The 27,826-nt window shown below is 50.2% G+C and overlaps 2 protein-coding genes across 2 annotated transcripts; one reads left to right on the top strand and one right to left on the bottom strand.

Moving 5' to 3' along the window:
• Positions 1 to 1,805: 1,805 nt before the first annotated feature.
• Positions 1,806 to 22,224, top strand: DHX16 (DEAH-box helicase 16). Its single transcript, XM_017862818.1, has 20 exons — positions 1,806 to 2,265; positions 3,681 to 3,925; positions 4,009 to 4,171; positions 4,509 to 4,565; positions 9,544 to 9,798; positions 10,005 to 10,208; positions 10,287 to 10,478; positions 12,256 to 12,366; positions 12,536 to 12,651; positions 14,762 to 14,972; positions 15,170 to 15,268; positions 15,380 to 15,532; positions 18,218 to 18,358; positions 18,552 to 18,714; positions 18,802 to 18,920; positions 19,046 to 19,113; positions 19,714 to 19,876; positions 19,975 to 20,136; positions 20,433 to 20,606; positions 21,979 to 22,224. Exons 1-20 carry the CDS (start codon positions 2,059 to 2,061, stop codon positions 22,105 to 22,107), a joined length of 3,132 nt encoding a protein of 1,043 aa, XP_017718307.1. The 5' UTR covers positions 1,806 to 2,058; the 3' UTR covers positions 22,108 to 22,224.
• CUNH6orf136 (chromosome unknown C6orf136 homolog) lies at positions 22,144 to 27,705 on the bottom strand. The gene is given in 9 exon segments (XM_017862820.1): positions 22,144 to 22,542; positions 22,627 to 22,696; positions 23,849 to 24,049; positions 24,237 to 24,325; positions 25,231 to 25,632; positions 26,932 to 27,193; positions 27,195 to 27,282; positions 27,285 to 27,468; positions 27,471 to 27,705. Coding segments are annotated over 9 exon segments (1,485 nt in total). The 5' UTR covers positions 27,546 to 27,705; the 3' UTR covers positions 22,144 to 22,428.
• Between the last annotated feature and the right edge of the window lie 121 nt (positions 27,706 to 27,826).

Below are 27,826 nucleotides of genomic sequence, written 5' to 3' on the forward strand. Positions count from 1 at the left end.
TTTTTTTTTTTTTTTTTTTTTTTTTTTTTGTGGCATAGTCTTGGTCTGTCACCTAGATTGGACAGCCTGATCTCGGCTCACTGCAACCTCTGGCTCCTGGGCTCAAGAGATTCTCCTGTCTCAGGCCCGGTGCAGTGGCTCACACCTGTAATCCCAGCACTTTGGGAGGCTGAGGCAGGCAGATCATGAGGTCAGGAGTTCGAGACCAGCCTGACCAACATGGTAAAATCCCGTCTCTACTAAAAATACAAAAGTAAGCAGGGCGTGATGGCACGTGCCTATTGCGCCTGTAATCCCAGCTACTCCAGAGGCTGAGGCAGGAGAATCATTTGAACCCAGGAGGCAGAGGTTGCAGTGAGCCAAGATCGTGCCTCTGCACTCCAGTCTGGGCAACAGAGTGAGACTCCGTCTCCAAAAAAATAAAAATAGCCGGGCGCGGTGGCTCAAGCCTGTAATCCCAGCACTTTGGGAGGCCGAGACGGGCGGATCATGAGGTCAGGAGATCGAGACCATCCTGGCTAATACGGTGAAACCCCGTCTCTACTAAAAAATACAAAAAACTAGCCGGGCGACAAGGCGGGCGCCTGTAGTCCCAGCTACTCGGGAGGCTGAGACAGGAGAATGGCGTGAACCTGGGAGGCGGAGCTTGCAGTGAGCTGAGAGCCGGCCACTGCACTCCAGCCTGGGCGGCAGAGCAAGACTCCGTCTCAAAAAAAAATAAAAATAAAAATAAAAAAAATAAAAACAAAAATAAAAAATAAAATATTCTCTTGTCTCAGCCTCCAGAGTAGCTGGGACTACAGATGCACACCTCCACACCTGGCTAATTTTTTATAGAGATGGGGGGTTCTCACCATGTTGCCCAGGCTGGTCTCAAACCCCTGGTCTCAAGAGATCCTCCTGCCTCAGCCTCCCAAAGTGCTGGGATTATAGGAAGAGCCACTGCAACTGCCTTGCTTACTTTTAAATAAGCAGCCACCAGTGATTTTCTCAAGATGTTAGCAAAAATGCAGAAAACAGTTTGCCTGTTCCTTAGTTTGGAGATTTTGTCTTTAACAACTTTCCCCAGTTCCCCAGTTTCTTCCTGCCTAGAGGTCTTCCCTTATGCCTGACCTGTCTTCACTCCTGCTGCAGGCAAACCAGTCCTAGCAAAGGTCACTTTTTTGTTTGTTTGAAAGTGCAGTGTTGGGATCTCGGTTCACTGCGAACTCCGCTTCTCAGGTACAAACGATTCTCCTGCCTCAGCCTCCCGAGTGCCTGGGACTACAGGCGCAGCCACCACACCCGGCTAATTTTTAGATTTTTAGTAGAGACAGGGTTTAACCATCTTGGCCAGGCTGGTCTCGAACTCCTGACCTCAGGCGATCTGCCCGCTTTGGCCTCCCAAAGTGCTGGGATTACAGGCGTGAGCCACCGCGCCTGGCCAACACGGCTAATATGTTTTATGAGCATGGACCCGATCTTCCAATCTGAAATAGAATTTCGGTCGTCCCTTACTTTATATAGTTTTGGGCTCTATAAAACTTTCATAGTTTATTTATTATGTATCCTTTTTATTTATTTATTTCATATATCCTATTTATTATGTCCCTCCCCCACCGCAAAATGTAAATTCGGTAAGGAACTTTTGATTTGTCCTCTGCTAGATTCCAGCGACGGAAAGCAATGAGCACACATTAGGAGTCCATTAAATTGATTTCACTTGTTGAATGAATGCGTTAGCGAAGCACTCACGGACTGACCATCAGGGGGCGTCAGAGAAACTGGATAGAGGCGGAAATGAAGAAAAAAGAATTACTCCGAACTTTCAGGTCTGGTTCCGCGAAGTTTGAACTCGCTCGGCCACCGTAGTGCTTAGAGGCCGAAAAAGTGCAGCCCCTTCCGGGCTCTGCGGTACCGGAAGACGGCTTTGGGATGTCGGAAATTGATCCTAGAGGTCCCAAAGTAGCTGCCTTGCGAAGCTGAGGCTCCAGCCGAGGGCTCCAGGCCTCCGACCGGCCCAGAAGTGAGCGCGTCCGCTCGACGCTTCAGGGCCGGGAGCAGGGAGCGTGGGTCGCCATGGCGACGCCGGCGGGGCTGGAGCGCTGGGTTCAGGACGAACTGCACTCGGTGTTGGGGCTGAGCGAGCGGCACGTCGCCCAGTTCCTGATCGGTACTGCACAGCGCTGCACGTCGGCCGAGGAGTTCGTGCAGCGCCTACGAGACACTGATACCTTGGATCTCAGTGGGCCGGCCCGGGACTTCGCCCTGAGACTCTGGAACAAGGTGTCGGCAGGGTGGGGAGGGGTCCTGTGATTTGTCCGGGTGAGGCTGGCCTAACGGTCCATCGAGGAGTTAAGAAAGCTCAGTTCACAAGCACTTATTCTTTGTCTGTTATCGCCTAGGTACTGTGCTAGCTGCTGGACGCCCAGCTCAGTGGAGAAGATTGAGGAGGGCTTAGGTGTGTCGGGTTAAGCGCAATAGAACGGTGTTTCTCGAACTCTTAACATGCATCCAGGGCCCTCGTTAAAATGCAGATTGCGATTCAGTAGGGATCTTAGTTTCTGCATTTCTTTCTTTTTATTTATTTATTTATTTTCTTTTCTTTTTTTTTTTTTTTTTTGGAGAGACATAGCCTCGCTTTCCCTGTCGCCCAGGCTGGAGTGCGGTCGTAAGATCACGGCTCACTACAGCGTCGACCTCCCTGGCTGAAGCGACCCTCCCACCTCATCTTCCCCAGTAGCTGGGAGTACGGGCGTGCGCCACCACCCCCGGCTAATATCTTTTATTTTTATTTTTTTTTAGAGACGAGGCCTTGGTGTGTTGCGCAGGCTGGTCTCTTAACTCCTCAGCTCAAGCAGTCCTCTCTCAGCACCCCAGAGTGTTGGGATTACAGGCGTGAGCCAACTTGCCCGGCCCCCCTCAGCTTCTGAACTTCCTTTCAGCCGTTTAATTAACAGAGGGGGCCGGGTGCAGTGGCTCACACCTGTAATCCCAGCACCCCAGAAGGCTGAGGCAGGAGGATCACTTGAGCCCAGGAGTTCAAGACCAGCCTGGGCAACATGGTGAAACCACCCTACAAAAAATTTAAAAATTAATTGGGCGTTGTAGTGTGCACCTGTGTTTCCAGCTACTTAGGAGCCTGAGGTGGGAGGATCACTTGAGCCCAAGAGGGACAGAGTGAAACCCTGTCTGTAAAAAAAAAAACCAAAAAGCTGTGGGCCCCATTCAGGATGATAAACATGGGGTGAAGCCATGAGGAAGAAAGAATGAAGGCTGGTTAGCTGGTTTAAAACTAAGTAATTTTGCCCGGGTGCAGTGGCTCACGCCTGTAATCCCAGCACTTCGGGAGGCCCAGGCAACTGGATCATGAGGTCAGGAGTTCGAGACCAGCCTGGCCAACATGGTGAATCCTCATCTCTACTAAAAATACAGAAATTAGTCGAGCATGGTGACAGGTGCCTGTAATCCCAGCTACTTGGGAGGCTGAGGCAGGAGAATTGCTTGAACCTAGGAGGTGGAGGTTGAAGTGAGCTGAGATCACGCCATTGCACTCCAGCTCTGGGTGACAGACCAAGACTCCATCTCGGTGGGCAGGGGGAGACTAAGTAATTGCTTAAATTAGGAACAGAGCTAGAGCTAAGTGGGAGGGCAGAGATCAGGAGTTGCTCAGACCTCCTTATCTTCTCCTCTACTGACAGGTACCACGAAAGGCAGTGGTAGAAAAACCAGCGCGGGCAGCAGAGCGAGAGGCCCGAGCCCTGCTGGAGAAGAACCAATCTTATAGGTTGTTGGAAGACAGTGAAGAGAGCAGTGAGGAGACTGTGAGTAGGGCTGGAAGCAGCCTCCAGAAGAAACGTAAAAAGCGGAAACACCTCAGGAAGAAGCGTGAGGAAGAGGAGGAAGAAGAGGAGGAAGAGGCTTCTGAGAAAGGGAAGAAAACAGGGTAAGTCAGAAGCAGGGAGAGAGACGATGGGGCAGGCTGAAGTGTTCTCGATGCCCTTATTTAATCCCCTGGATGGGCTGCAGGGGGAGTAAACAGCAGACAGAGAAGCCCGAGTCGGAAGATGAGTGGGAACGGACAGAGCGTGAGCGCCTTCAGGACCTGGAGGAGCGTGATGCCTTTGCTGAGAGGGTTCGACAGCGGGACAAGGATCGGACTCGAAATGTCCTGGAGCGGTCAGACAAGAAGGTGAATAGGAGCAGCACGTTCTGTAAATCCCCAAGATCCCAGGGTGAAATCTGAGGTTGGCTGTGATTGCAGAGATGGTGATCTCTGGGAAGACAAGGGGCTTTCTCTAGTGAGATGTTCACCTCTCTGGTGAGAGATGTGGTGAGAGAAGCCCTGTGCATCCTGTGGCTAAGGCAACTCTCTACTGTACCTGCAATCATACAGATTCCTCACTGAGAGGGGACATTTTTTGTGTTAGGGTACATCTGAATGATCCTTGTGATTCTAGAGAGGAGCAGCTGTCAGTGTGGGGGCTCTTTGGCCTCACACCCCTCCATTCTTGTTTTTTTTTTTCTAGGCTTATGAAGAGGCTCAGAAGCGCCTCAAGATGGCCGAGGAAGACCGGAAGGCCATGGTGAGTCCCAGGGCCCAGGGAGCCAAGATCAGAAGACAAAAGGGAAGACCTTCTGATAGAGTGGTTACGTATAGGGAGAGAGAATACAGAGGAAGCACGGTGTGGATGCTGATGGAGTGGTCAGGTCTCTAGAGGAGGGCCTTGGTTGTCAGGAGCCAGCTGAGGACAGACTTATATTGTCGAGGGAAGGAACCCTCTTAAGTTGTAGGGGGAAGGAGGCTACCCATAAGTCCTCCTTGACTGTTAACTTTAGGATCAAATATACTCTATTAGTGAATGAAATCGTGAGCTTTCCCTATTCCTGAGTCCTAATGAAATGTGAGGCAGCTGGAATGTTGTCAAGAAGGTTGCTGGAGGACAAGGGCAGGGCAGCAGTCCCACTGTACAGGAATGTGCTAATCATTCAGCTTAGGCACACCATCTCCAAATACCTTCCCACCACCTAATTCCTGCACCCCTTATGTGGCTTCGTGATCTCCCTGTGTCTTCTCACTGGACAGGGGCAGAGCCCTCATAATTCATAAACTGGACTTTTTATGGTATGAAACTAGGTAGGGTAAGCTGTTTTCCAAAGGCCTGGTCTTGTCAAGTAAAGTCACACTTAGATTCCCCAATAGAATTTTGAGACACTTGGAGCTCCTTTTTTTTCTTACCTTTTTTCTTTTTTTTTGAAATGGAGAGGGGCACACGTTGTCCTGTCGCCCAGGCTGGAGTGCAATGACGCGATCTCAGCTCACTGCATCCTCTGCCTCCCGGGTAGCTGGGATTATAGGAGCACACCACCACACCTGGCTGATTTTTTTTATCTTTAGTAGAGACGAGGTTTCACCATGTTGGCCGGGGTGATCTCGAACCCCTGACCTTGTGATCCACCCACCTTGGCCTCCCAAAGAGCTGGAATTACAAGCGTGAGCCACCGTGCCCTGCCTTCTTTTTATTTATTTGTTTTGTTTTATTTTTAATTTTTATTTATTTATTTATTTTTGAGGTGGAGTCTCTGTTGCCAGGCTGGAGGGTGGTGGCGTGATCTCAGCTCACTGTAACCTCTGCCTCCCTGGTGGAGGAATCAAGCGACTCTCCTGCCTCAGCCTCCCAAGTAGCTGGGACTACAGACCCACACCACCACACTCGGCTAGTTTTTTGTATTTTTAGTAGAGAGGGGGTTTCATCATGTTGGCCAGGATGGTCTTGATCTCTTGACCTTGTGATCTGCCCGCCTTGGCCTTCCAAAGTGTTGGGATTACAGGCCTGAGCCACCACGCCTGGCCCTTTTTACTTTTTAAATTTTATTTATTTATTTATTTTTATTTTTTTGAGATGGAGTCTCTCTCTTTCCCCAAGGCTGGAGTGCAGTAGTGTGATCTTGGCTTGCTACAAGCCCCGCCTCCCGGATTCATGCCATTCTCCTGCCTCAGCCTCCCGAGTAGCTAGGACTACAGGCGCCCGCCACCATGCCCGGCTAATGTTTTTTGTGTTTTTTTAGTAGAGACAGGGTTTCACCATGTTAGCCAGGATGGTCTTGATCTCCTGACCTCGTGATCCGACCGCCTCGGCCTCCCAAAGTGCTGGGATTACAGGCGTGAGCCACCGCGCCTGGCCCTTTATTTATTTATTTTTTTGAGACGGAGTTTTGCACTTGTTGCCTAGGCTGGAGTGCAATGGTGTGGTCTTGGCTTACTGCAACCTCTGCCTCCCAGGTTCAAGTGATTCTCCTGCCTTAGCTTCCAGCATAGCTGGGGTTACAGGCATGAGCTATCTTGCCTGGCTAATTCTGTAGAGACAGGGTTTCTCCATGTTGGTCAGGCTGGTCTTGAACTCCTGACCTCAGGTGATCCACCTGCCTTGGCTTCCCAAAGTGCTAGGATTACAGGCGTGAGCCACCGCGTGCCTGGCCTACTCTTGGAGTTCTGAGAATGGCCTACTGGTTCCCAGGTCTCTCCTGACCAATTTATCTCATATCTCTTCCTGAAATTGACTGTGGTTAGGCTTCTGAGACATCTCAATGCAGTTGTAGTGGTGGTGGTGTTACTGTTTTGGCCTGAATTTAATTTTTCTTTCTTTTTCTTTCTTTTTTTTTTTTTTTTTGAGATGGAGTCTCATTCTGTTGCCCAGGCTGGAGTGCAGTGGCATGATCTCGGCTCACTGCAACCTCTGCCTCCCGGGTTCAAGTGATTCTCCTGCCTCAACCTCCTGAGTAACTGGGACTACAGACATGCACCAGCATGCCCGGCTTATTTTTGTATGTTTAGTAGAGACGCGGTTTCGCCATGTTGGCCAGTCTGATCTCAAACTCCTGACCTTAGGTGATCCACCCCCCTCGGCCTCCCAAAGTGTTAGGATTACAGGCGTGAGCCACTGTGCCTAGCCGTAATTTTTCTTTTACAATTACAAAAATATTTAAGCACATAGGGAAGTTGAAAGAATAGAACAAAGAACACTCATATACACTATTCAGTTTGAAAAATGGTTAATACTGTGGGCGGTATTTACATTGTCTTTGTAAATGTGGTATGTTCTTTTCAGATCATTTAAAAGAGTCTTAGACATCATAGCATTTTATCTCTAAGTACATCAGTATGTACCTGCTAAGGATAAAGACATTGTCCTCTAAAATCAGAATGCTCTTGTCACAGTCAGGAAGTTGAACAGCAATTCTTATGTATCGACTAAGATCTCTGTACAATCAAAGATTCCCTCATTACCCTCAAAATAACTTTAATGACTGCTTTTTCCTAACAATGCAGTCAAGGTTCATGCATTGCATTTGGTTATTAGATTTTAAGTTTGTTTCTCTCTCTCTCTGTCTCACCTTGCAGTGTCCTACATTCTGGATTTGTCTGATCCTTATCTTATGGTGTTAAGTACTTCTCTGCCCTGTGCTTTCTTTAAAGCGGCAATCGGGTCTAAAGCTTGTCTACATTCAGATTAAACAGTTGTGGCAGGAACACTTCTTGGGCGGTGATGTGCACTTCATATTATGTCACATCACGGGGACATACTATCCAGTTGTGTATCTATTAGTATTGATATCCTTTCTACCAACAGCCTTTCATCGAATGCTTTTAGCAGCCACGGGTAATCCTTTCCTGAACATGTTGTTTTATTGGGGATTGTAAAATGGTGATTTTTTGATTCTGTCACTCCTGTTACATGTATTGGCTAGAATTTGTCTATAAAGAAGAGCTTTTCCTTAACAACTAGGAACAAGCTACAGTTCCTTCTTAAAAACCAGGGTAAATGTTTGTTTCCTTTTAAATACCAACTTTTAGAGTAAGGAGTTTGGTGTATTTCACTGGAGGCAGATTTTTTTTCCCTTGTTTTTTGTTTGTGTGTGTCATGTTGGATTCAAGAATTTTTATTTTTCAGTATTTTATAATCTCACATCATTATTCTTTTTAATGCTCAAATTGCTCTGATTTTTTACCCATATTAAAAAAAAAGTCGGCCGGGCGCGGTGGCTCAAGCCTGTAATCCCAGCACTTTGGGAGGCCGAGATGGGCAGATCACGAGGTCAGGAGATCGAGACCATCCTGGCTAACACGGTGAAACCCCGTCTCTACTAAAAAATACAAAAATCTAGCCGGGCGAGATGGCGGGTGCCTGTAGTCCCAGCTACTCGGGAGGCTGAGGAAGGAGAATGGTGTAAACCCGGGAGGCGGAGCTTGCAGTGAGCTGAGATCCGGCCACTGCACTCCAAGCCCGGGCAACAGAGCGAGACTCCGTCTCAAAAAAAAAAAAAAAAAAAAAAAAAAATACCTCTTCCATTGAAGGAATATTTGACTGTGGTACTTAAATTAGGTCGTGATCATAAACTGCATTTTAAGTCTTTACAGAACAAACAAGAAAAGCCAAGCAACTAAGTAGAACGAGGCCCCTTAAGGATAAAGCACTAGAGGGACTTTTTTTTTTAACATGGAGTTTTGTTCTTGTCGCTCAGGCTGGAGCGCAGTGGCGTGATGTAAGCTCACTGCAACCTCCGCCTTCCAGATTCAAGCGATTCTCCTGCCTCTGCCTCCCAAGTAGCTGGGATTACAGGTGCCCACCACCGTGCCCGGCTAATTTTTGTATTTTTAGTAGAGACGGGGTTTCACCATGTTGGCCATGCTGGTCTCGAACTCCTGACTTCAGGGGATCCACCCGCCTCAGCCTTTCAAAGTGCTGGGATTGCAGGTGTGAGCCACTGCGCCTGCCAGAGGGGCTTTGACCTTGCATTAGAGGAAGTTGTGATCACAGGGAAGATGATGATGTCATAGTGGGAGGACTCCTGGCAGGAAAGGGCCTTACAGATATTGCCAGTTTTCTGCTGTCATCCATAATGTGTCCTGAAAAGTTTGTATCAAAGGTAAATGTGTAGAAACTAAGTGACACATAGCATGGTGAAGAGAGGTTAGTACCAGAGAGCCAAACATCCCTGATTACATTTGCCTTACAGAAACACTCTGATGCTGTAGTCCTACCTTTTTATAATCACTTTTTCTCTCTTCCTCAAACTACAGTCGTACAGTTTAAGACCAAGGAACATCTAACTGGGGCTGAAGATTGCCTCCTGTTGGCACCCCCACTGGTTTCTATCTTTGTCTGAATTGTTTTCGGTTTGAGTCCTGTGCTTCTAAATACTGGATTAGCCTTTTATTTTCCCCCTTTCCACTAATTCGAATAAAATGGCAAGAGTAAAATAAAGCTATGCAGACATTTCCGTAATGTGTCTATTTTAACAAAGATGACAATGCTGCCCAAGAGGACTTTCCAGCTGGATTCTGCTGCAGGAACGTAGGGTGTGGCATCAGTATGTAGCATCCAAAGGGGCCCAGATTTGAGTATGTCATTGTTTTGGTTGTGCATTGCAGAGGGAAGGTAGAGGGTGCATCCTTAGGTTCTCATGCCCACCTGTCAGGGAATTTTTCCTTTTTAGGGATTGGTAGAGAAAGGGGTTGCTGCTCCAGCAAGATGAGGATTCGACTGTCCTTTCCCAACTCAGGTCCCTGAGCTGCGGAAGAAATCTCGCCGAGAGTACCTGGCTAAGCGGGAGCGAGAGAAGCTTGAGGACCTGGAGGCGGAGCTGGCTGATGAGGAGTTTCTTTTTGGGGACGTCCAGCTGAGCCGGCATGAGCGGCAGGAGCTCAAATATAAGCGGCGAGTGCGGGATCTCGCCCGGGAGTACCGGGCAGCTGGGGAGCAGGAGAAGCTAGAGGCCACCAATCGCTACCACATGCCCAAGGAAACCCGAGGACAGGTGAGGCGAAGCGGCATCTGCTTCAGCCTTGGTCCCCAAGACAAATTGTGGGGAAGGCTTCAGGGGATTGGGCAACCCCTGGGTCAGCCCCTTTCTTGCCTTGCCTTTCCCAGTGGGCAGTGGGCGGGGGTAGTTATGGGAGGAGGGGGGTGGGCAGAGAGGACATCCTCTGTTTTCGAGTCTTCACATATCCCTGCTCTCTGTAGCCAGCCCGAGCTGTGGATCTAGTGGAGGAGGAATCAGGAGCCCCTGGGGAGGAGCAGCGGCGCTGGGAGGAGGCGCGGCTTGGGGCAGCATCCCTGAAGTTTGGGGCCCGAGATGCTGCCTCTCAGGAGCCCAAGTATCAACTGGTGCTGGAGGAGGAGGAGACCATTGAGTTTGTCCGGGCCACTCAGCTCCAAGGTGATGAGGTAAGAGGAGAGCTGGGAGATATTCTGAGGAGGACCCGAAGCGAGCTATTTAGCTCACATCTCCTCCTCTTTCCTTAGGAGCCATCAGCTCCACCCACCTCAACTCAGGCCCAGCAGAAAGAGTCCATCCAGGCCGTCCGCCGCAGCCTCCCGGTGTTCCCATTTCGAGAGGAGCTCCTGGCTGCTATTGCAAATCACCAAGTCCTCATCATTGAAGGCGAGACAGGCTCAGGGAAGACCACCCAGATCCCGCAGTATCTGTTTGAGGAGGTACAGTCATCTCACCCTTCAGCTTGCCAGGGCACCTGGCATTAATGTCCTCATTCCTGTCAGAGCTCCTTTTACATTGCATTTTTAGTAGTCACTTACCCATCTTTTCCACTAAATTGTGAAATTCTTGAGAATAAAGACCATACCCTTTTCACATTTCTGTTCTCACTTCCTGCATTCATTTCATTCAGGTTAGAAGGATGGGTAGGTGGATAGGTGGAGTGGGACATGTGTGTAAATGTGGACCTCCCTGTACTCCAACCTGGCCAAAAAACAAGAAGTTAAAGGACTATTTTCTTGTCTTTTTGATAGTTGTTTTTTTTTTTTTTTTTTTTTTGGAGATGGGAGTCTTGCTGTGTCACCCAGGCTGGAGTGCAGTGGCGCAATCTCGGCTCACTGCAACCTCTTACTCCTGGGTTCAAGCAATTCTCCTGCCTCAGTCTTCAGAGTAGCTGGAATTACAGGCATGTGCCACCACACCTGGCTTATTTTTTAGTAGAAATGGGATTTCACCATGTTGGCCAGGCTGGTCTCGAACTCCTGACCTCAAGTGATCCAGTCGCCTCAACCTCCCAAAGTGCTGGGATTACAGGCATGAGCCACTGTGCCTGGCCCCTGCCCTATTTTGGAGGCTCTTGCTCTGATGCCCAAGCTGGAGTGATGTGGCACCATCATGACTCACTGCAAGCTGGAACTCCTGGGCTCAAGAGATCCTCCCACCTCAGCCTCCTATCTGGGAGGTGCACACCACCATGCCCATATTAAAAATTTTTTGTTTTTTTGAGGTGGAGTCTCGCTCTGTCGCCAGGCTGGAGTGCAGTGGTGCGATCTTGACTCACTGCAACCTCCGCTTCCTAGGTTCAAGTGATTCTCCTGCCTCAGCCTCCCGAGTAGCTGGGACTACAGGTGCGTACCACTATACCCAGCTAATTTTTGTATTAATTTTTGTACACCCAGTTAATTTTTAGTAGGTAGGGTGTTTCACCATGTTGGCCAGGATGGTCTCAATCTCCTGACCTCGTGATCTGCCCACCTTGGCCTCCCAAAGTGCTAGAATTACAGGTGTTAGCCACTGCACCTGGCCTGAAATTTTTTTTTTTTTTTATTTTGAGACAGACTCTTGCCCTTTTGTCTAGGCTGGAGTGCGGTGGCATGATCTTGGCTTACTGCGACTTCTGCCTCCCAGGTTCAAGCGATTCTCCTGCCTCAGCCTCCCAAGTAGCTGGAATTACAGCCATGCACCACCATGCCCGGCTACTTTTTTGTATTTTTAGTAAAGAAAGGGTTTCACCATTTTGGCCAGGCTTGTCTCAAACTCTCAACCTCGGGAGATCCGCCTGGCTCGGCCTCCCAAAGTGCTGGGATTGCAGGCGTGAGCCACTGTGCCTGGCCAAAATTTTTAATTTTTAAGTCACACTATGTTACCCAGGCTGGTCTCGAACTCCAGAGCTCAAGCAATCCTCCCACCTCAGCCTCCCAAAGTTCTAGGATTATAGGCGTGAGCCACTGTGTCCAGCCTTCCTGCTTTTTACCTTAGCTGACTGCCTCAGCTAATCTGTTCTTTTCCAGCTCAAGTCTAGCAGAGCCATGAACTTAATTACCCAGAGCTAGGTGAGGACCCCCTTTGAGGGCCCTAGGTCTGTCATCCTATCTATTTGCCCTTCTTTTCCTCCTTTTCTCCTGTCTGGCTTTTACAACTTCTTTCTCTGAATTGTACCTAGTCCCAGGGGGCATATTTAGCAAAGGGTAAACCTCTTCTTTCTTCCTTGTCATTCAGGGTTATACAAAGAAGGGTATGAAGATTGCCTGCACCCAACCCCGGAGAGTGGCCGCCATGAGTGTAGCCGCCCGAGTGGCCCGGGAGATGGGTGTGAAGCTTGGGAATGAGGTGAGATTTCTAGGGAACTGAGGGGTAGAGACTGGGGTCTGTGACTCAGTCTACACTGCCCTCAGGTCCCTACAGCAGAAGTCTTGGTGCTGCCCCACTTCACCTTTCCCCAAGTTCCTTTCAGGGCACACCATCCAACACTTGGTTGCTAATGGTTCCCCTTGACCAGGTTGGCTACAGCATCCGCTTTGAGGACTGCACATCTGAGCGAACTGTCCTCCGCTACATGACAGATGGGATGCTTCTCCGGGAGTTCCTCTCTGAGCCTGACCTTGCGAGTTACAGGTACATACAGGGCCCTCATCTCCCATGAGAGAGCTGCCCACACTCTCTTCCCCGTGTGCTGCCGCCTCCCTCCCACTCAGTTCTTTCCTGGATCTCTAATCTCTGGCTTTTCTCTCATTTCTTGCCACCCAGCCAATTCAGCCATTGTCTTCTGATTAATCCACCAGTTCTTAAATTGTTATGATTCAAACGGTCCTTGAACTGACCTCCAGGTACCACGGAGATGGGGCTGGAGGATAGAAGAGATTGTAGAGAAAGCCTCTTCTTCTTTCCCCATTCATCTCCAGGGTTTAGAAAACAACCAGGATAGCATAGCATTGCTGTGGAGGCTTGAAATGCCATGTGAAGACCATTTGAAAACACTTGGAATGCTCAGCTCAGAGGGAGAAACAGGAGAGGCATCCTGGTTCCCTCTAAACATGTGAAGGCTGTTACACGGAAAGAAGGATGAGACTTGGTTTATGTAACCCTACAGGATATAGCTCGGAGCCATGAGGAGGTTACAGGGAGACAGATTCCAACTCAGTACCGATGGCTGAGTAACCCTCAGAGTGTTGGAGATTGCAGGGCCTGTCAGAGTTGTTGGACTCTGGATCTTGGCCCTCCACACAAGTCTTGGGTAGCTTGGTCTGTGAATAGTGAGCTCTTAGTGCTGGAAATGGCCAAGCAGAGGTTGCTTGAACGTGTGTTGAGGGGGAAGGGATTCACGAATGTGATGGGGTTGGGGTCAGGCCAGCTGAACAATATGTGCCTTTTGACTCTTCAGAGGCTGTGAATTTCTGGCCCTGGAAGGTCACAGTGGAGCAATTGGACAGATAGGATTTTATCCTTCATATCACTTGCAAAAAATCTCTGAGAACCCATGGAGAGCCAGCCAGTGCAAGAGGGCCTGATGCAGATATTCTTGCCCATTGAGCCAGCCTGCTTTGTGGAATAACTGGGGACTTCACCATCACAGTTAGGGTTAGGGACAAAGAGTTGAGGTCAGAGAGGTGGGTAGGGGAAGATGAGGATGAGTTCCTGGGACTTGGCTGCCACCCAGAAAAGCCAAAAAATAAAGCAAAGAGAAAGAAGGTGTCATGCACATAACTGAGTTCGGAGGAAACCAGGGAGCATGCAGAGTCCTCTGAGAGTTGGAGTAGAAAGGCTTAACTTGCTCCTCTCTGCAAAAGAAGAATCCTTCTTGGCAGGTCTTGCTCTGTCACCCAGACTGGAGTGCAGTGGTGCAATCTCAGCTCACTGCAAGCTCCGCCTCCCAGGTTCATGCCATTCTCCTGCTTCAGCCTCCCAAGTAGCTGGGACTACAGGCGCTTGCCACCACGCCCAGCTAATTTTTTTTTTTTTTTTTTTAAGTAGAGACAGGGTTTCACCATGTTGGCCAGGATGGTCTCAATATCCTGACCTCGTGATCCACCCTTCTCGGCCTCCCAAAGTGCTGGGAATACAGGCGTGAACCACTGCACCTGGCCTCTTTTTTAGACGGAGTCTCTGTCTGTCACCCAGGCTGGAGTGCAGTGGCTCAGTCTTGGCTCACTGCAACCTCTGCCTCCCGGGTTCAAGCGATTCTCCTGCCTCAGCCTCCCGAGTAGCTGGGACTACAGGTGCGCGCCACCACACCTGGCTCATTTTTTTTGCATTTTTAGAAGAGACAGGGTTTCGCCATATTGGCCAGGCTGGTCTCAAACTCCTGACCTCGTGATCTGCCTGCCTTGGCCTCCCAAAGTGCTGGGATTACAGGTGTGAGCCACCGTGCCCAGCGTAAAGCATATCCTTCAACTTTTTCTAGTAAGAGCAGCTGCTGAGTCTAAGCAGACTCTTGACTGAACTAGAGAGTATGTCTAACTTGTCCTGGCCTCAGTGCAGCCTCTACATCTTGGCTTCTATTGTCTGCTGAGGCTGGGATAGGTTGCAGATCATGGGTCCCTGGCCGCCTCTGACTTTCTGTTGGTCTTACATAACTGGGATGGCTGAGTTCTCCTTAGAGTCCCCTCCGTCAACAGTCATTCTTGAGCTCTTTGTGTCCGTTACTCCCCTCTCATCCAGGGAACCCTGGTGTCTGATACTGCATTGCCCAGCGCTCCTCCCTCATTGCTGCCTCTTCCCTCCCCAGTGTGGTGATGGTGGATGAGGCACATGAACGGACCCTACACACAGACATTCTCTTTGGATTGATCAAGGATGTTGCTCGCTTCCGACCTGAGCTCAAGGTCCTGGTGGCTTCAGCCACACTGGACACTGCCCGTTTCTCCACCTTCTTTGATGACGCCCCTGTGTTTCGAATCCCTGGACGCAGGTTTCCTGTGGACATCTTCTACACCAAGGTGCTACCTCAGGGAGGATGGGCTTAAGTCTGTGGCAGAAAAGCTGAGGCCTTTGGAGAAGGTTATCCCAAGGAGGGAAAGATGGAGTGGAAGGTCCAAAGGGGAACTAGGATAAAGTATATGTTGAACTGGGAGGAGAGGAAAGGTTTGCCTAAGCAGGTGGTCCTCCTGTGACCCCATCTCTTTCTGTTCTCCAGGCTCCAGAGGCCGACTACTTGGAAGCTTGTGTTGTATCTGTGTTGCAGATCCACGTGACCCAGCCCCCTGGGGATATCCTGGTGTTCCTGACAGGACAGGTGCCTGACATGGTTGGGAGAGGGGATGATGTATCCCAGGGGTAGACGGGGCCGGCATGTTGGCCTTCTGTGACTCTGGGATCCCTGCTGCTCTCCCCACCCTCTATCCAGGAGGAGATTGAGGCTGCCTGTGAGATGCTCCAGGATCGCTGCCGCCGCCTGGGCTCCAAAATCCGGGAGCTCCTGGTGCTGCCCATTTATGCCAACCTGCCCTCTGACATGCAGGCCCGTATCTTCCAGCCCACGCCACCTGGGGCACGAAAGGTCAGTTGGAGAAACCCACACTCTTCACCCCTATGCTTCCCACAACTAGTAGTGAAAAAGCTGTGTGTCTGCCCCATGCAAGGTGAGCCCTGGGCACTGCTGCACACAGCTGAGGAGCAGTCAGTCCTTTGTCCCTGGGACTGAAGGGAGGAGAAATATGGTGTGAACCAAGAGAGAGCCAATTATGTGATCTGGAAAGTAAGCACAGTAGATTCAGTGGAGAAGGGAAGTCCTTGATGTGCCAGAAGGTGGGATTTGATATGGACCTTTAAGAGAAATGGCTGAGGTTGGCCAGGCGCGGTGGCTCACGCCTATAATCCCAGCACTTTGGGAGGCCGAGGCGGGCGGATCACAAGGTCAGGAGATCAAGACCATCCTGGCTAACACGGTGAAACCCTGTCTCTACTAAAAAAATAAAATAAAAAATTAGCTGGGCATTGTGGCGGTCGCCTGTAGTCTCAGTTACTCAGGAAGCTGAGGCAGGAGAATGTGATGAACCCAGGAGGTGGAGCTTGCAGTGAGCTGAGATCACGTCACTGCACTCCAGCCTGGGTGACAGAGTGAGACTCCATCTCAAAAAAAAGAGAAAAGGCTGAGGTCAGGCACGGTGGCTCACGCCTGTAGTCCCAGGACTTTCGGAGGCCGAGGTGGATGGATCATTGAGGTCAGTAGTTTAAAACTGGGCTTGCTAACATGGTGAAACCCTGCCTCGACTGAAAATACAAAAATCAGCCGGGCGTGGTGGCATGCGCCTATAATCCCAGCTGTTCAGGAGACTGAGTCATGAGAATCGCTTGAACCCAGGAGGAGGAGGTTGCAGTGAGCTGAGATTGCCCTACTGCACTCCAGCCTGGTGACTGTGCAAGACTCCATCTCAAAAAAGAGAAATGGCTGAGAAGTTATCAGAGGAAGGCCCAAAGTGTGTTTGAGGTCAGTGTGAGCTAGTAGGCTTAGTGGGAGGTTCATATGGTGAAGGAGTAGGAGACAAGGCTGAAAACAATTTGAGGCTAAGATTAGAGAGAGCCTTTGATGACAGGAGAGTTTGGACTTTATTTATTTTTCTTTTTTGAGACAGTCTTGCTCTATCACCTAGGCTGAAGTGCAGTGGCAAGATCTCAGCTCACTGCAGCCTCCGCCTCCCAGGCTCAAGTGATTCTTGTGCCTCAGCCTCCCAAGTAGCTGGGATTACAGGTGTGTACCACCACACCAAGCTAAATTTTTTTTTTTTTTTTTTTTTGAGATGGAGTCTCACTCTTGCCCAGGCTGGAGTGCAGTGGCACCAACTCTGCTCACTGCAACCTCTGCCTCTCAGGTTCAAGCGATTCTCCTGCCTCAGCCCCCCTAGCAGCTGGGATTATGGGCGTCCTCAACCACGCCCAGCTAATTTTTTGTATTTTTAGTAGAGATGAGGTTTCGCTATTTTGGCCAGGTTGGTCTTGAACGCCTGACCTCCGGTGATCCACCCACCTTGGCCTCCCAAAGTGCTGGGATTATAGGCATGAGCCACCGTGCGCGGCCAACACCCAGCTAATTTTTAGTAGAGACGGGGTTTTGCCATGTTGGCCAGGCTGGTCTTGAACTCCTGGCTTCGAGTGATCCACCTGCCTTGGCCTCCCAAAGTGCCGGGTTACAGGCATGAGCCACTGTGCCCAGCGAAGTTTGGACTTTAGACAGCTGAGTAGCAATCAAAGGATTTTGAGCAGAGATTTAACTTTCATTCAACAAATATTTAATGAGTTCCTTCTGTGTGTCAGGTCAGGTACACAGGGGTTGATGATACAGTGATGAACAAAACAAAAGTCCCTAGCCTAATAAACTTGCACTTGTGGTCTATTGGGGAAACAGTGGATGCATAAATACATAATGTCAATTTGTGGCCAGTGCTATGAAGAGATACAAGGTAGCATAGCAGGATGGAACTTGACTCTGAGGGGTGGGAGTGAGGACTGGCATGAAGGTATTTTTCTTGAGGTGTAGTGAGGGCCTCTTCAGTAAGGGGAAAGTGGAACAGAGACCCAAACCAGGTGAGGGAGGGAGCCAGGCTGATACCTGTGAGAAGAGCATGCCAGACAGAGGGAACAGCTGATGCAAATAATCCAGTTAGGAGTGCACTTATGTGGGCAGAGCAAAGCAGTGTGCGAGAGGAGTGAGGGAGGTGGTGGAGTGCTAGCAGATGAGGTCAGAAAGGCAGCCGGGGTAGGTGATCCAGGCTTTTAAGGGGCTTGGATTAAATTCTAGAGTAGGATAAGAAGCCACTGAAGGATGGGGAGTGATGTGACAGGTTTGTATTTTAAAAGGACTGTCCTGGATGCCATGTAACAGAGGGTGGGAGCAGAAGCAGGGAGACGTGTTAGGAGGCTCTTACAGGAAGTGTTGTGTGAAGATGAAAGCGGTGTTGGGGAAGATGGGGCAGGAACTTGAACACCCCCATTTCCCAACCCCCCCAAAAAAAACCCTAAATCCTCTTCTCCATTTCCTTTCCTCCTATGGCCCTGCTATCTCCCAGCCCCCACTTCCCTCTCCCCTGTCTTTTGGACTTGTCTCCTGCTCCTGACCTTGAATACTAATTCCTTTAGCTCCTGCCCCTTACTGCAATTGCTTCACTACTCCTAACTTTCCAAGATTACTTTTTCTGGGTAACTAGGTAGGTGGGGTCACTGGATGACCCCATATCCTCTCACTCAGGTGGTTGTGGCAACGAACATTGCTGAGACATCACTCACCATCGAGGGCATCATTTATGTGCTGGATCCAGGGTTCTGTAAGCAGAAGAGCTACAACCCCCGCACAGGCATGGAATCGCTCACTGTCACACCCTGCAGCAAGGTCAGCCTGGGAATGCATGGGGGTGGGGGAGGTGGAGTTGGCCCACAGAGAAGGTCCAACTCAGAAGCAGAGTGGGGGCTTCCTAGGGAACGGGGATGAGCAGTTTGCATCCTTCCAGATTTCTTGTGTAAATACTGCCTTTTCTCTTTTCCCTGACCAACTTGTCAGCCAGCCTGCTCTCCTTTCTTTCCAGGCCTCAGCCAATCAGCGAGCTGGCAGGGCAGGTCGAGTGGCTGCAGGGAAGTGCTTCCGCCTGTATACCGCCTGGGCCTATCAGCACGAGCTTGAGGAAACCACAGTGCCTGAGATCCAGAGGACCAGCTTGGGCAATGTCGTGTTGCTGCTCAAGAGCTTAGGTGATTGGGCTACCTGAGAGAGGAGGGAGGGGCTGGAGTCACTGTCCTTTGAAGGGACTGTGTTCCATCTGTCACACCTCTCTCTAGGGATCCATGACCTAATGCACTTTGATTTCCTGGATGCTCCACCATATGAGACACTGCTGCTGGCTTTGGAGCAGCTGTATGCTCTGGGAGCCCTCAACCACCTTGGGGAGCTCACTACGGTGAGTTGGGAGGCAGCATGGCTTGGGGCAGGATGATAGGGGTCAGGATGGCTCTAGGGACACCTGTAGTAGTAGTGGGAAACCCGAGGGAGGACTGGGCTCAACTCTCTCTCTCCTCTCCTTAGTCTGGTCGAAAGATGGCAGAGCTGCCGGTGGACCCCATGCTGTCCAAAATGATCTTAGCCTCTGAGAAGTAAGCCCTCCCCTCCACCTGGTCCCCCAGCACACATACTGGCCAGGCCTCCTCTTGTCTCTGGCATCCTCTTTGTCTGTCTTTTTCTCTTCATCGTATTATCCTTTAACACATAGTAAAGTATTAGATACCTCTGATTGCCCTCTTTTGAGGCCAACAAGGGTAAGACACTTGGTCCTATCCTTGATTCCACTGTGCCTGGCCCCTTGAGGAACTTACTCGTTCCTAAGGTTTCAAACTAAAACATTTAATGTAGCTGTGGAGGGACGACCTTTAAATGCCATTCCTCTGCTGTCAGAGATCTTTTCCAAATGCACATAGTGAATGCACACTTTCTGCAGAAGCCTCAGAAGTCCCCAGTGTTTCCTGCTCCTGCCTCCATGGATGTCCCTCCTTTGTGACTGTGTTTCATCTATGGTCCCTACCTCCTTGACCCCCAGGCTGCTGCCAGAATCTGTCTGCTGGCTGCTTTGTAGCCATTAGGCCAACCAGCCTTTTCCACATGAGGAAACATCCATCACACAGTGATCACTCCCCACTCCCCCATATCCGTTCCTATGTGTCTTGCTTTGAACTCATGCTTTCCCCTTTCTGTCCCAGGTACAGCTGTTCAGAGGAGATCCTGACAGTGGCTGCCATGCTCTCTGTCAACAACTCCATCTTCTACCGACCAAAGGACAAGGTCGTCCATGCTGACAATGCCCGTGTCAACTTCTTTCTCCCTGGTGGTGACCACCTGGTTCTGCTAAACGTTTACACACAGGTCACTGGGCTTGGGTGAGTGGGAATGAGAGACACCGGGGGACTTTAGTCCTGCTGTATACTTAACTATCTCTCCTTTCTTTTTAACCCTTTTCCCAGTGGGCTGAGAGTGGTTACTCTTCCCAGTGGTGCTATGAGAACTTTGTACAGTTCAGATCAATGCGCCGAGCCCGGGATGTGCGGGAACAGCTGGAAGGGCTCTTGGAACGTGTGGAAGTTGGTCTTAGTTCCTGCCAGGGGGACTATATCCGTGTACGCAAGGTCAGCATTTCTTCAGCCTCCTGCTCTCCACCCCCAGTACCTTCCCAGGAGCAAGCTTCTCTGGGGGCATGCAGCAGTTCCTCCAGCCTGAGAGCACGCCTTCTTCCCCTGGTGTATGACGGTGTCCTCCCAGGGCCCTTTCTTCCCCAGACCGCTGAAGGTTCATTCCTGGGAAGTTCTTCATGCATTCCTTACCTCTCTAATTTTCCTGAAGCTTGAATTAAAAAGGTAGTGAGCTCTTAGGGTCCCTAGATGTCTGCCTTTTCCATTGATTTTCTTTCCTGCCTGCTCCTTAGGCCATCACTGCTGGGTACTTTTACCACACGGCACGGTTGACTCGGAGCGGCTACCGCACAGTAAAACAGCAGCAGACGGTCTTCATTCATCCCAACTCCTCCCTCTTTGAGCAACAGCCACGCTGGCTGCTCTACCACGAACTTGTCTTGACCACCAAAGAGTTCATGAGACAGGTGAGGAGAACATCCTGTGCCCACACACGTGGAGACTATGTAGAGAGATGGTATCCTGACAAGCTAAGAACACAGGTTCAAGTTGCTGGGACTGGTACAGAAAGAGGAAGGTAGGGTAAAATAGAAAGACATCCTTTGTTTTTTGTTTTTGTTTTTGAGACTGAGTCTCGCTCTGTTGCCCAGGCTGGAGTGCAGTGGCGCAATCTAGCCTCACTGCAACCTCTGCCTCCCGGGTTCAAGATATTCTCATGCCTCAGCCTTCCAAGTAGCTGAGATTACAGGCGCAAACCTCAACGCCTGGCTAATTTTTGTTATTTTTAGTAGAGATGAGGTTGCACCATGTTGGCCAGGCTGGTCTTAAATGCGTGCCTCGGCCTCCCAAAGTGCAGGGATTACAGTTGTAAGCCACTGTGCCCAGCCCAAAGACATCCTTTCTAACAGGTGTCAGCATGTTCCAAGATCTGAGAACTAGACATTTATTCAATACATATTTGAATGGCTACTATATAGGTGCTGGGGCCATAATGAACAAAGCAGAGTGTCTCTTGTCTCAGAGTGTACTTAGTCTATGTTCTAGGCTTTTCTTTTTTTTGGGACAAGTTTTGCACTCTAGTAGCCTACACTGGAGTGCAGTGGCACAGTCTCAGCTCATGCAACCTCTGCCTTCCAGTTTCAAGCGATTCCCCTGCCTCAGCCTCCAGTGTAGCTGGGATTACAGGTGCCCACCACCACGCCCAGCTAATTTTTGTCTTTCTAATAGAGACAGGGTTTCACCATGTTGGCCCGGTTGATCTCGAACTCCTGACCTCATGATCCACCCGCCTCAGTCTCCCAAAGTGTTGGGATTACAGGCGAGTCACCACGCCTGGCATGTTGTTCTAGACTTTTCTTAGGAATAGTTTATTTGGTATCTTGAATAACATATAGAGGTGTATCTGCCCTTTGGATATATAATAATAGAGCCAGGCACCTTTACCCCTAGCCCTGCAAAGAGGAAAGATAACTTTTGACCACACACATAAGGATCTAGGTTGGGGCTGGGCATAGTGGCTCATTCTTGTAAACCATCCTAGCACTTTAGGAGGCCAAGGCAGGATCCCAGCACTTTGGGAGGCCAAGATCAGCCCAGGCAACATACTGAGACCCCATCTATACAAAAAATTAATGGAGCACTGTGATATGTGCCTGTAGCCTCAGCTACTTGGGAGGCTGAGGCAGAAGGACTGCTTTGAGCCTGGGAGGTCGAGGCTGCAGTGAGCCATGCCCGGGCAACAGAGCAAGACCCTGTTTCAATTTAAGAAAAAAATAATAACAACAAAAGATCTATGTTGGAAAGAAGGGAACTCCATTGATCTTTTCTCTCTCCTCCTAGGTACTGGAGATTGAGAGCAGTTGGCTTCTGGAGGTGGCTCCCCATTATTATAAGGCCAAGGAGCTAGAAGATCCCCATGCTAAGAAAATGCCCAAAAAAATAGGCAAAACACGAGAAGAGCTAGGGTAAGAGAAGGACGTAAACAGAACCTGTGACACCAGCTCCTTTTCCTTCTATACATTATTTAATACCTATTAAATAAAATTATTTTTGGAATAAAGCTTGTGGGAATATTTGGGATCTAGAGAAAGTGATATATGAAATTCTATCTCATATAGTCAGTTAAACTTTATTATTTACAAGTTAAATTACAGAGCAGCTTTACACAGCATGAGATGGAAAGGAAGGAGAGAAAAGAGAGGAAGCTGGCTCCTGAGATTCTTGGCTGCCTCCACCTCCTTCTCTTGGGCTTAGCAGTCTTCAGTGCTGCCCCCACTCAAAGGTCAAGGATCAGGGCTTGGAACACAGGTTTAAGTCAGGTTCTGGCTCTGACAGCCCCAGGGCCACCAGGGCTCCCACTAGCAGCTTCTTCACAGGCGTTGGAGGTGAGTGTGAAGGCATCAGCTGCAAGGAGAAAGGTTAATGCCAGTTGGGGGAGGCACACAGATGTTCTACCCTTCACCCCACCCAGCCCTACCTAGGACTCACTTTATCTAGACGATGGCGACAAATGAGGCCACTGGAATTCAGGTAGAAAGTGGAGTAGGCATCATAGGTCCTGGGGAATACAGGGAGGCTTACTGAGGGAGAAGGTGACTGGTCCCAAAGCTGAATTCAAGCATTTGTTTCAACGAGTAGTCTCTAAATTCTGCTACATATTAGATCACCTGGGCAACTTACAAACATCTCAGTGCTTAGGTTGTCCCGTCTCAATTAAATCAGTGTTTGGCATCAATATTTTTTAACGATCCTTGGGCATTTCTACCGTGCAGCAGTTTGGGAACTGCTGGTTTAAAAACTTATATCCAATGTTTGTGGCTGAGCCTAACATTTTATTGCGATTATACTCCCAGGCAGAAATTTACCAGGTTGTAAGGCTCAACGTAAGAGACAGGACTTTTCATTTGTTCAGTACTTTTTTTTTTTTGTGAGACAGGGTTTCACTCTCACCCAGGCTGGAGTGCAGTAATGTGATCACGGCTCACTGCAACTTCTGCCTCCTGGGTTCAAGTAATTCTCCCATCTCAGCCTCCCAAGTACCTGGAACTACAGGTGCACACCACCACACCTGGCTAATTTTTGTATTTTTTGAGTTTTACCGTGTTGGCCAGGCAGGTCTCCAACTCCTTACCTCAAGTGATCTGCCTGCCTCGGCCTCCCAAAGTGCTGGCATTATAGGCGTGAGCCACCACACCCAGCCTGTTCAGTAAGTATTTGAGTACCTACCATATGCTAGGCACTGTATAGGAAGAAACTGAAGCTCAGAGGTTTTTCTAATATACTCAGCCTCTCATTTTTTTTTTTTAACATTAACATAAACTAAACAAGATCCCTGTCCTTATACAGTCAAGTCAGGATAGGTCAAGGGTTGTCTGGGAGACTAGATCATCTGTAATCTCAGCACTTTGGGAGGCTAAGGCAGGCAGATCACCTGAGGTCAGGAGTTCGAGACCAGCCAGCCAACATGGTGAAACCCCATATCTACTAAAAATACAAAAATTAGCCAGGTGTGGTGGTGCGCCTGTAATCCCAGCTACCCAGGAGCCTGAGGCCAGAGAATCGCTGGAACCCGGGAGGTAGAGGCTGCAATGAGCTGAGATCACACCACTGCACTCCATCCTGGGTGACAGAGTGAGACTCTGTCTCAAAAAGAAAAAAAAAAAAAGAAGGAACTGATTATAGTTTGGGTCCTTTTTCATTTCTCTCTTACCGGTAAAGTTCATCTTTGTCACGCTTGTAGAACCGCAGAAAGAGCAAGTGGACAGGCAGCCCTATGAGCCGCCACCGTGCTTGCAGGGTCCAGTTCTCAGGGTGGCGGGTCAGTTGTAGAACCTCCAAACGAAGGTGTGCAAAATAATTCCAGGCCAGGACACGGCAGAGGGTCAGTGAAAGAATGTACCATGTCCGGCCCCTGTGAAGAAGGGATGGGAAAGAAATCTCATGATGGCAGAATTAGAAAAACAAACTGGCTTCTGTCTAAGAAATGGGGAAGAGCTGTGAGAAGCAATCTAGGAACTTCTCTGGGAAGTGGAAAGGGTCATGTGTATAGCTTTGGGTGCTTTTCCTCCCCAAGGCCCTACCTGTGCCCCAATTCTCACTTGGTATGTATGTTGAGGATCTCATTGATGAATTCCACATCCAAGGAATACAGACTGTAGTCGTGGGACTGAAGGAAGAGCTTGGGAAGCTAGGTGGAAGAAGATGGCATCAACCCAGTGGGAAAGAAAAGATAATCCTATTTTTCAGTTTTTTTTTTTTTTTTTTTTTTTTTTTTGAGACAGAGTGTAGCTCTGTCACCCAGGCTGGAGTGCAGTGGTGTGATCTTGGCTTACTGCAACCTCCGCCTCCCAGGTTTAAACGATTCTCCTCCCTTAGCCTCCCGAGTAGCTGGGATTACAGGCACCTGCTGTGCCCAGCTACTAATTTTTGTATTTTTAGTAGAGATGGGGTTTCGCTGTGTTGGCCAGACTGGTCTTGAACTCCTGACCTCGTGATCTGCCTGCCTCGGCCTCCCAAAGTGCTAGGATTATAAGCGTGAGCCACTGTGCCAGGCCCAGTTTTCTATTTTTAAGGCCTCCTTACTCCCGTCTTGGAATGAAAGATCTCATCCCGTGATTAACCTCCCTTAACCCAAAATGAAGAACATTTTCTTTTTTTTTTTTTTGAGACACAGTCTCACTCTGTTGCCCAGGCTGGAGTACAATGGCGCTATCTCAGCTCACTGCATCTCCTGGGTTCAAGTGATTCTCCTGCCTCAGCCTCCTGAGTAGTTGGGATTACAGGTGTCTGCCACCATGCCTGGCTGATTTTTGTATTTTTAGTAGAGATGGGGTTTCACCATGTTGGCCAGGCTGGTCTTGAACTCCTGACCTCAGATGATCCACCTGCCTCAGCCTCCAAAAGTGCTGGGATTACAGCACTTCGAGTTACTGTGCCTGGCTGGAACATCATTTTCTCAGGAAAACGTTTATAATACATTTCTATGCCTGCCTCATGGTTCTAAAAAAGAATCCAGTTGACTAACCCCCTACCTCCAAGGATTACTGACATCCCTTCCCACTGTAGATGAAGGCCACTTTTGCACTGACTTACCTCTAGTCTCAGTCTCTCATACATGACAGACAGATGTTCCTCCATACTAGGATCTCCTGATGGGGTGGCAGGGGAAGGGTGGGCAGTTCCAGGGACTTGGAAAGGTATCCAAGCCCCAGGATAGGGGCAGGGAGGTCCCTCAAAAAGGCTTCTAAGCCCGTCCAGGCAGCCGCTATGCAACTCAGGTCCTGGTCCCTCCTCCCCCTTTCCTGGAGGGAGAACCACCCATGCTGAGCTGAGGGCCTGGATCTGAGGGAGAGGCAGTGGGGGAACCTGGGGAGGACGCTGGGTGGGAAGGCGCGGGGGCAGGGGAGACCAGAGTAGAGGAGATGATGGGGAAGTGGTTGTCGTGGAGTGGGGCCAAAGGGGTGGGAATGGTAGAGTCCCTGGATAAAGCTGGTCCTAAGGAGACAGAACAAAAGGGAAAAAGATAAGAATCCACTTGCCTAACACCCCTTCATCCCTTGGATGCTCAACAGGCTTCCAATACCTATTCCTCCTGACAGAATGGATGGAATTACTATAGGAAAAAAGGGATGGATTCATCTCCATCTCTACTGAAAACAGGAGGAAACCATTTTATTATTTTGAGATGGCGTCTCGCTCTGTCGCCAGGCTGGAATGCAGTGGCGCAATCTCAGCTCACTGCAAACTCTTGTCTCCCGGGTTCAAGTGATTCTCCTGCATCAGCCTCCCGAGTAGCTGGGACTACAGGCGAGTGCCACCACCCCCAGCTAGTTTTTGTATTTTTAGTAGAAATGGGGTTTCACCATGTTGGCCAGGATGGTTTTCATCTCTTGACCTCGTGATCCACCGCGACCGGCCAGAATTCCTTAAGATTCCAACACTGGACCGGGCGTGGTGGTTCACACCTGTAATCCCAGCACTTTGGGAGGCCGAGGCGGGCAGAACACGAGGTCTAGGAGTTCGAGACCAGCTTGGCCAATATGGTGACACCCCGTCTCTATTAAAAATACAAAAAAATGAGCCGGGTGTGGTGGCTCGTGCCTGTAGTCCCAGCTACTCGGGAGGCTGAGGCAGAAGAATCGCTTGAACGCAGGACACGGAGGTTTCAGTGAGCCGAGATGGTGCCACTGCACTTCAGCCTGGTTGACAGAGCGAGACTCCGTTTCAAAAAAAAAAAAAGATTCCAAAACTGGGGGCAGTTTCACCTCTCTTATCTCAAGAATCATGTAATACATACTTGATGAGTGAAAGAATAACAGGATTTATTGTACTGTGGATTAAATGCTGTGGCCTATACGTCTCCATGATTAAGTGTGCGAGGCAAATGTACAGAGAAAAAAGAATATCCAGCTGAAGCTAGGAATCTGAATTCTAGTTCTATCATGTAACTTCAGGCATTCTCATTCCCTATGCCTCCGCTTCCTACAAATGTCCTATAAACCAGGACAATAAAACCTCACTGAGTTATGAGGCCTATATGAAATAATGAATGTAAACAAAACGTAGCGAGCTAGAAAGCAGTACATAAATGGAAGCTATTATCATTTTGGGCCCCTTTAATGACAGACACAACCTCAGGAGACAGTTGAAGGCTGGCCTTCATTCTCCTGGGTTTACCGACGTTGAAACTGCAAGGGGAGGTCACCCAAAGTCAGGCCTCACCCGAGTCCCTCCGCTCCCAAGGAACCACCCAGGGGACCGTCTCCAGGGAAGGCGGGCGGCCCGCTCGGGTACCTCGGTCCCCAACGGTGTCCCAGAGGCGCCGTCTCTGCTGGGGGCGTGGCCATCTTGCCAGCCCCGGCGCAGGGGCCCGAAGAGGGTGCACACTGGCCGGCCTTCCTGCCCGGACCGCTCTCCGAGTGCAAGACGCGCGGGCTGCTGAAGGCGCCCCGCGGGTCTGGTCTGGGCCGAGGAACTCCGGGACGGCGCCGCGGCCGGGCTGCGAATCTCTCCGCCCCTGCCCTTCAAATCACCTCTAGGCACAGGTAACCGCGGAGTCGGGCGCAACGCAGACGCGCCCCGCTGCCTGGCCTTGACCCCGTCTGTCCGCCCTCAAACCTGGGAGGACCGAAGTCCTTACGCGCCAGGCCGGCAGTGAATCCCTCCCGCTCCCGCGACCCCTAGCCCGTCCACGCGCTGCAGGGCACAGGTGGGAAGGGGCGGTGGGTGTCTCTGCGCCTGCGCGGAACCCAGCGCGCGCTCCGCCCCACGCACCGGCTCTGAGGAGGGTCTCTCCCCGCCCCCTCTCCTCCCTCCAGCTTCTGCTCCGCTCTCACCTGGGGTCGAGCCTGGTAGGCGCGGAGGCAAGGGCCGAGACGCCGGGCCGCACCCCGGCTGGGCTGGTACATGATCTTCCGGGAGTGGAGAGGGAGCCTCTGAGTCCGGCCTCCGGCCTCCTCACAGGGGTGAGCGCGCCCCGGAGCCGGCTTCGTGAAGGGGAAAGGAGGCCGGGACGGGGTGGGGGAAGGGGGGGAAGGGGCTGAGGGAGGGAAACGGAGATGTCGCGCGCTTGCGCACTGCGGGCTCGAGGGAAGCTGCTGAAGCGCTGTCGGCAGTAAGCGCGCCTGCGCCCGCGGGCTCGGAGGCTGCCTGAGTGCGCTTGCGCAAGTTAGCATTTTTTTTTTCCCCC

Source organism: Rhinopithecus bieti, unplaced genomic scaffold, assembly GCF_001698545.2.
Source record: "Rhinopithecus bieti isolate Rb0 unplaced genomic scaffold, ASM169854v2 scaffold_64503, whole genome shotgun sequence".
In the NCBI taxonomy this organism is placed as follows: domain Eukaryota; kingdom Metazoa; phylum Chordata; class Mammalia; order Primates; family Cercopithecidae; genus Rhinopithecus; species Rhinopithecus bieti.

Excerpts from the sequence above, each read along its gene's own strand:
- DHX16 (XM_017862818.1), top strand. The coding sequence starts at position 2,059 with ATGGCGACGCCGGCGGGGCTGGAGCGCTGGGTTCAGGACGAACTGCAC. Across the intron at positions 12,367-12,535 it reads GTGTGAAGCTTGGGAATGAG|GTTGGCTACAGCATCCGCTT; the intron begins GTGAGATTTCTA and ends CCCCTTGACCAG. Across the intron at positions 18,715-18,801 it reads GTTGCTGCTCAAGAGCTTAG|GGATCCATGACCTAATGCAC; the intron begins GTGATTGGGCTA and ends ACCTCTCTCTAG.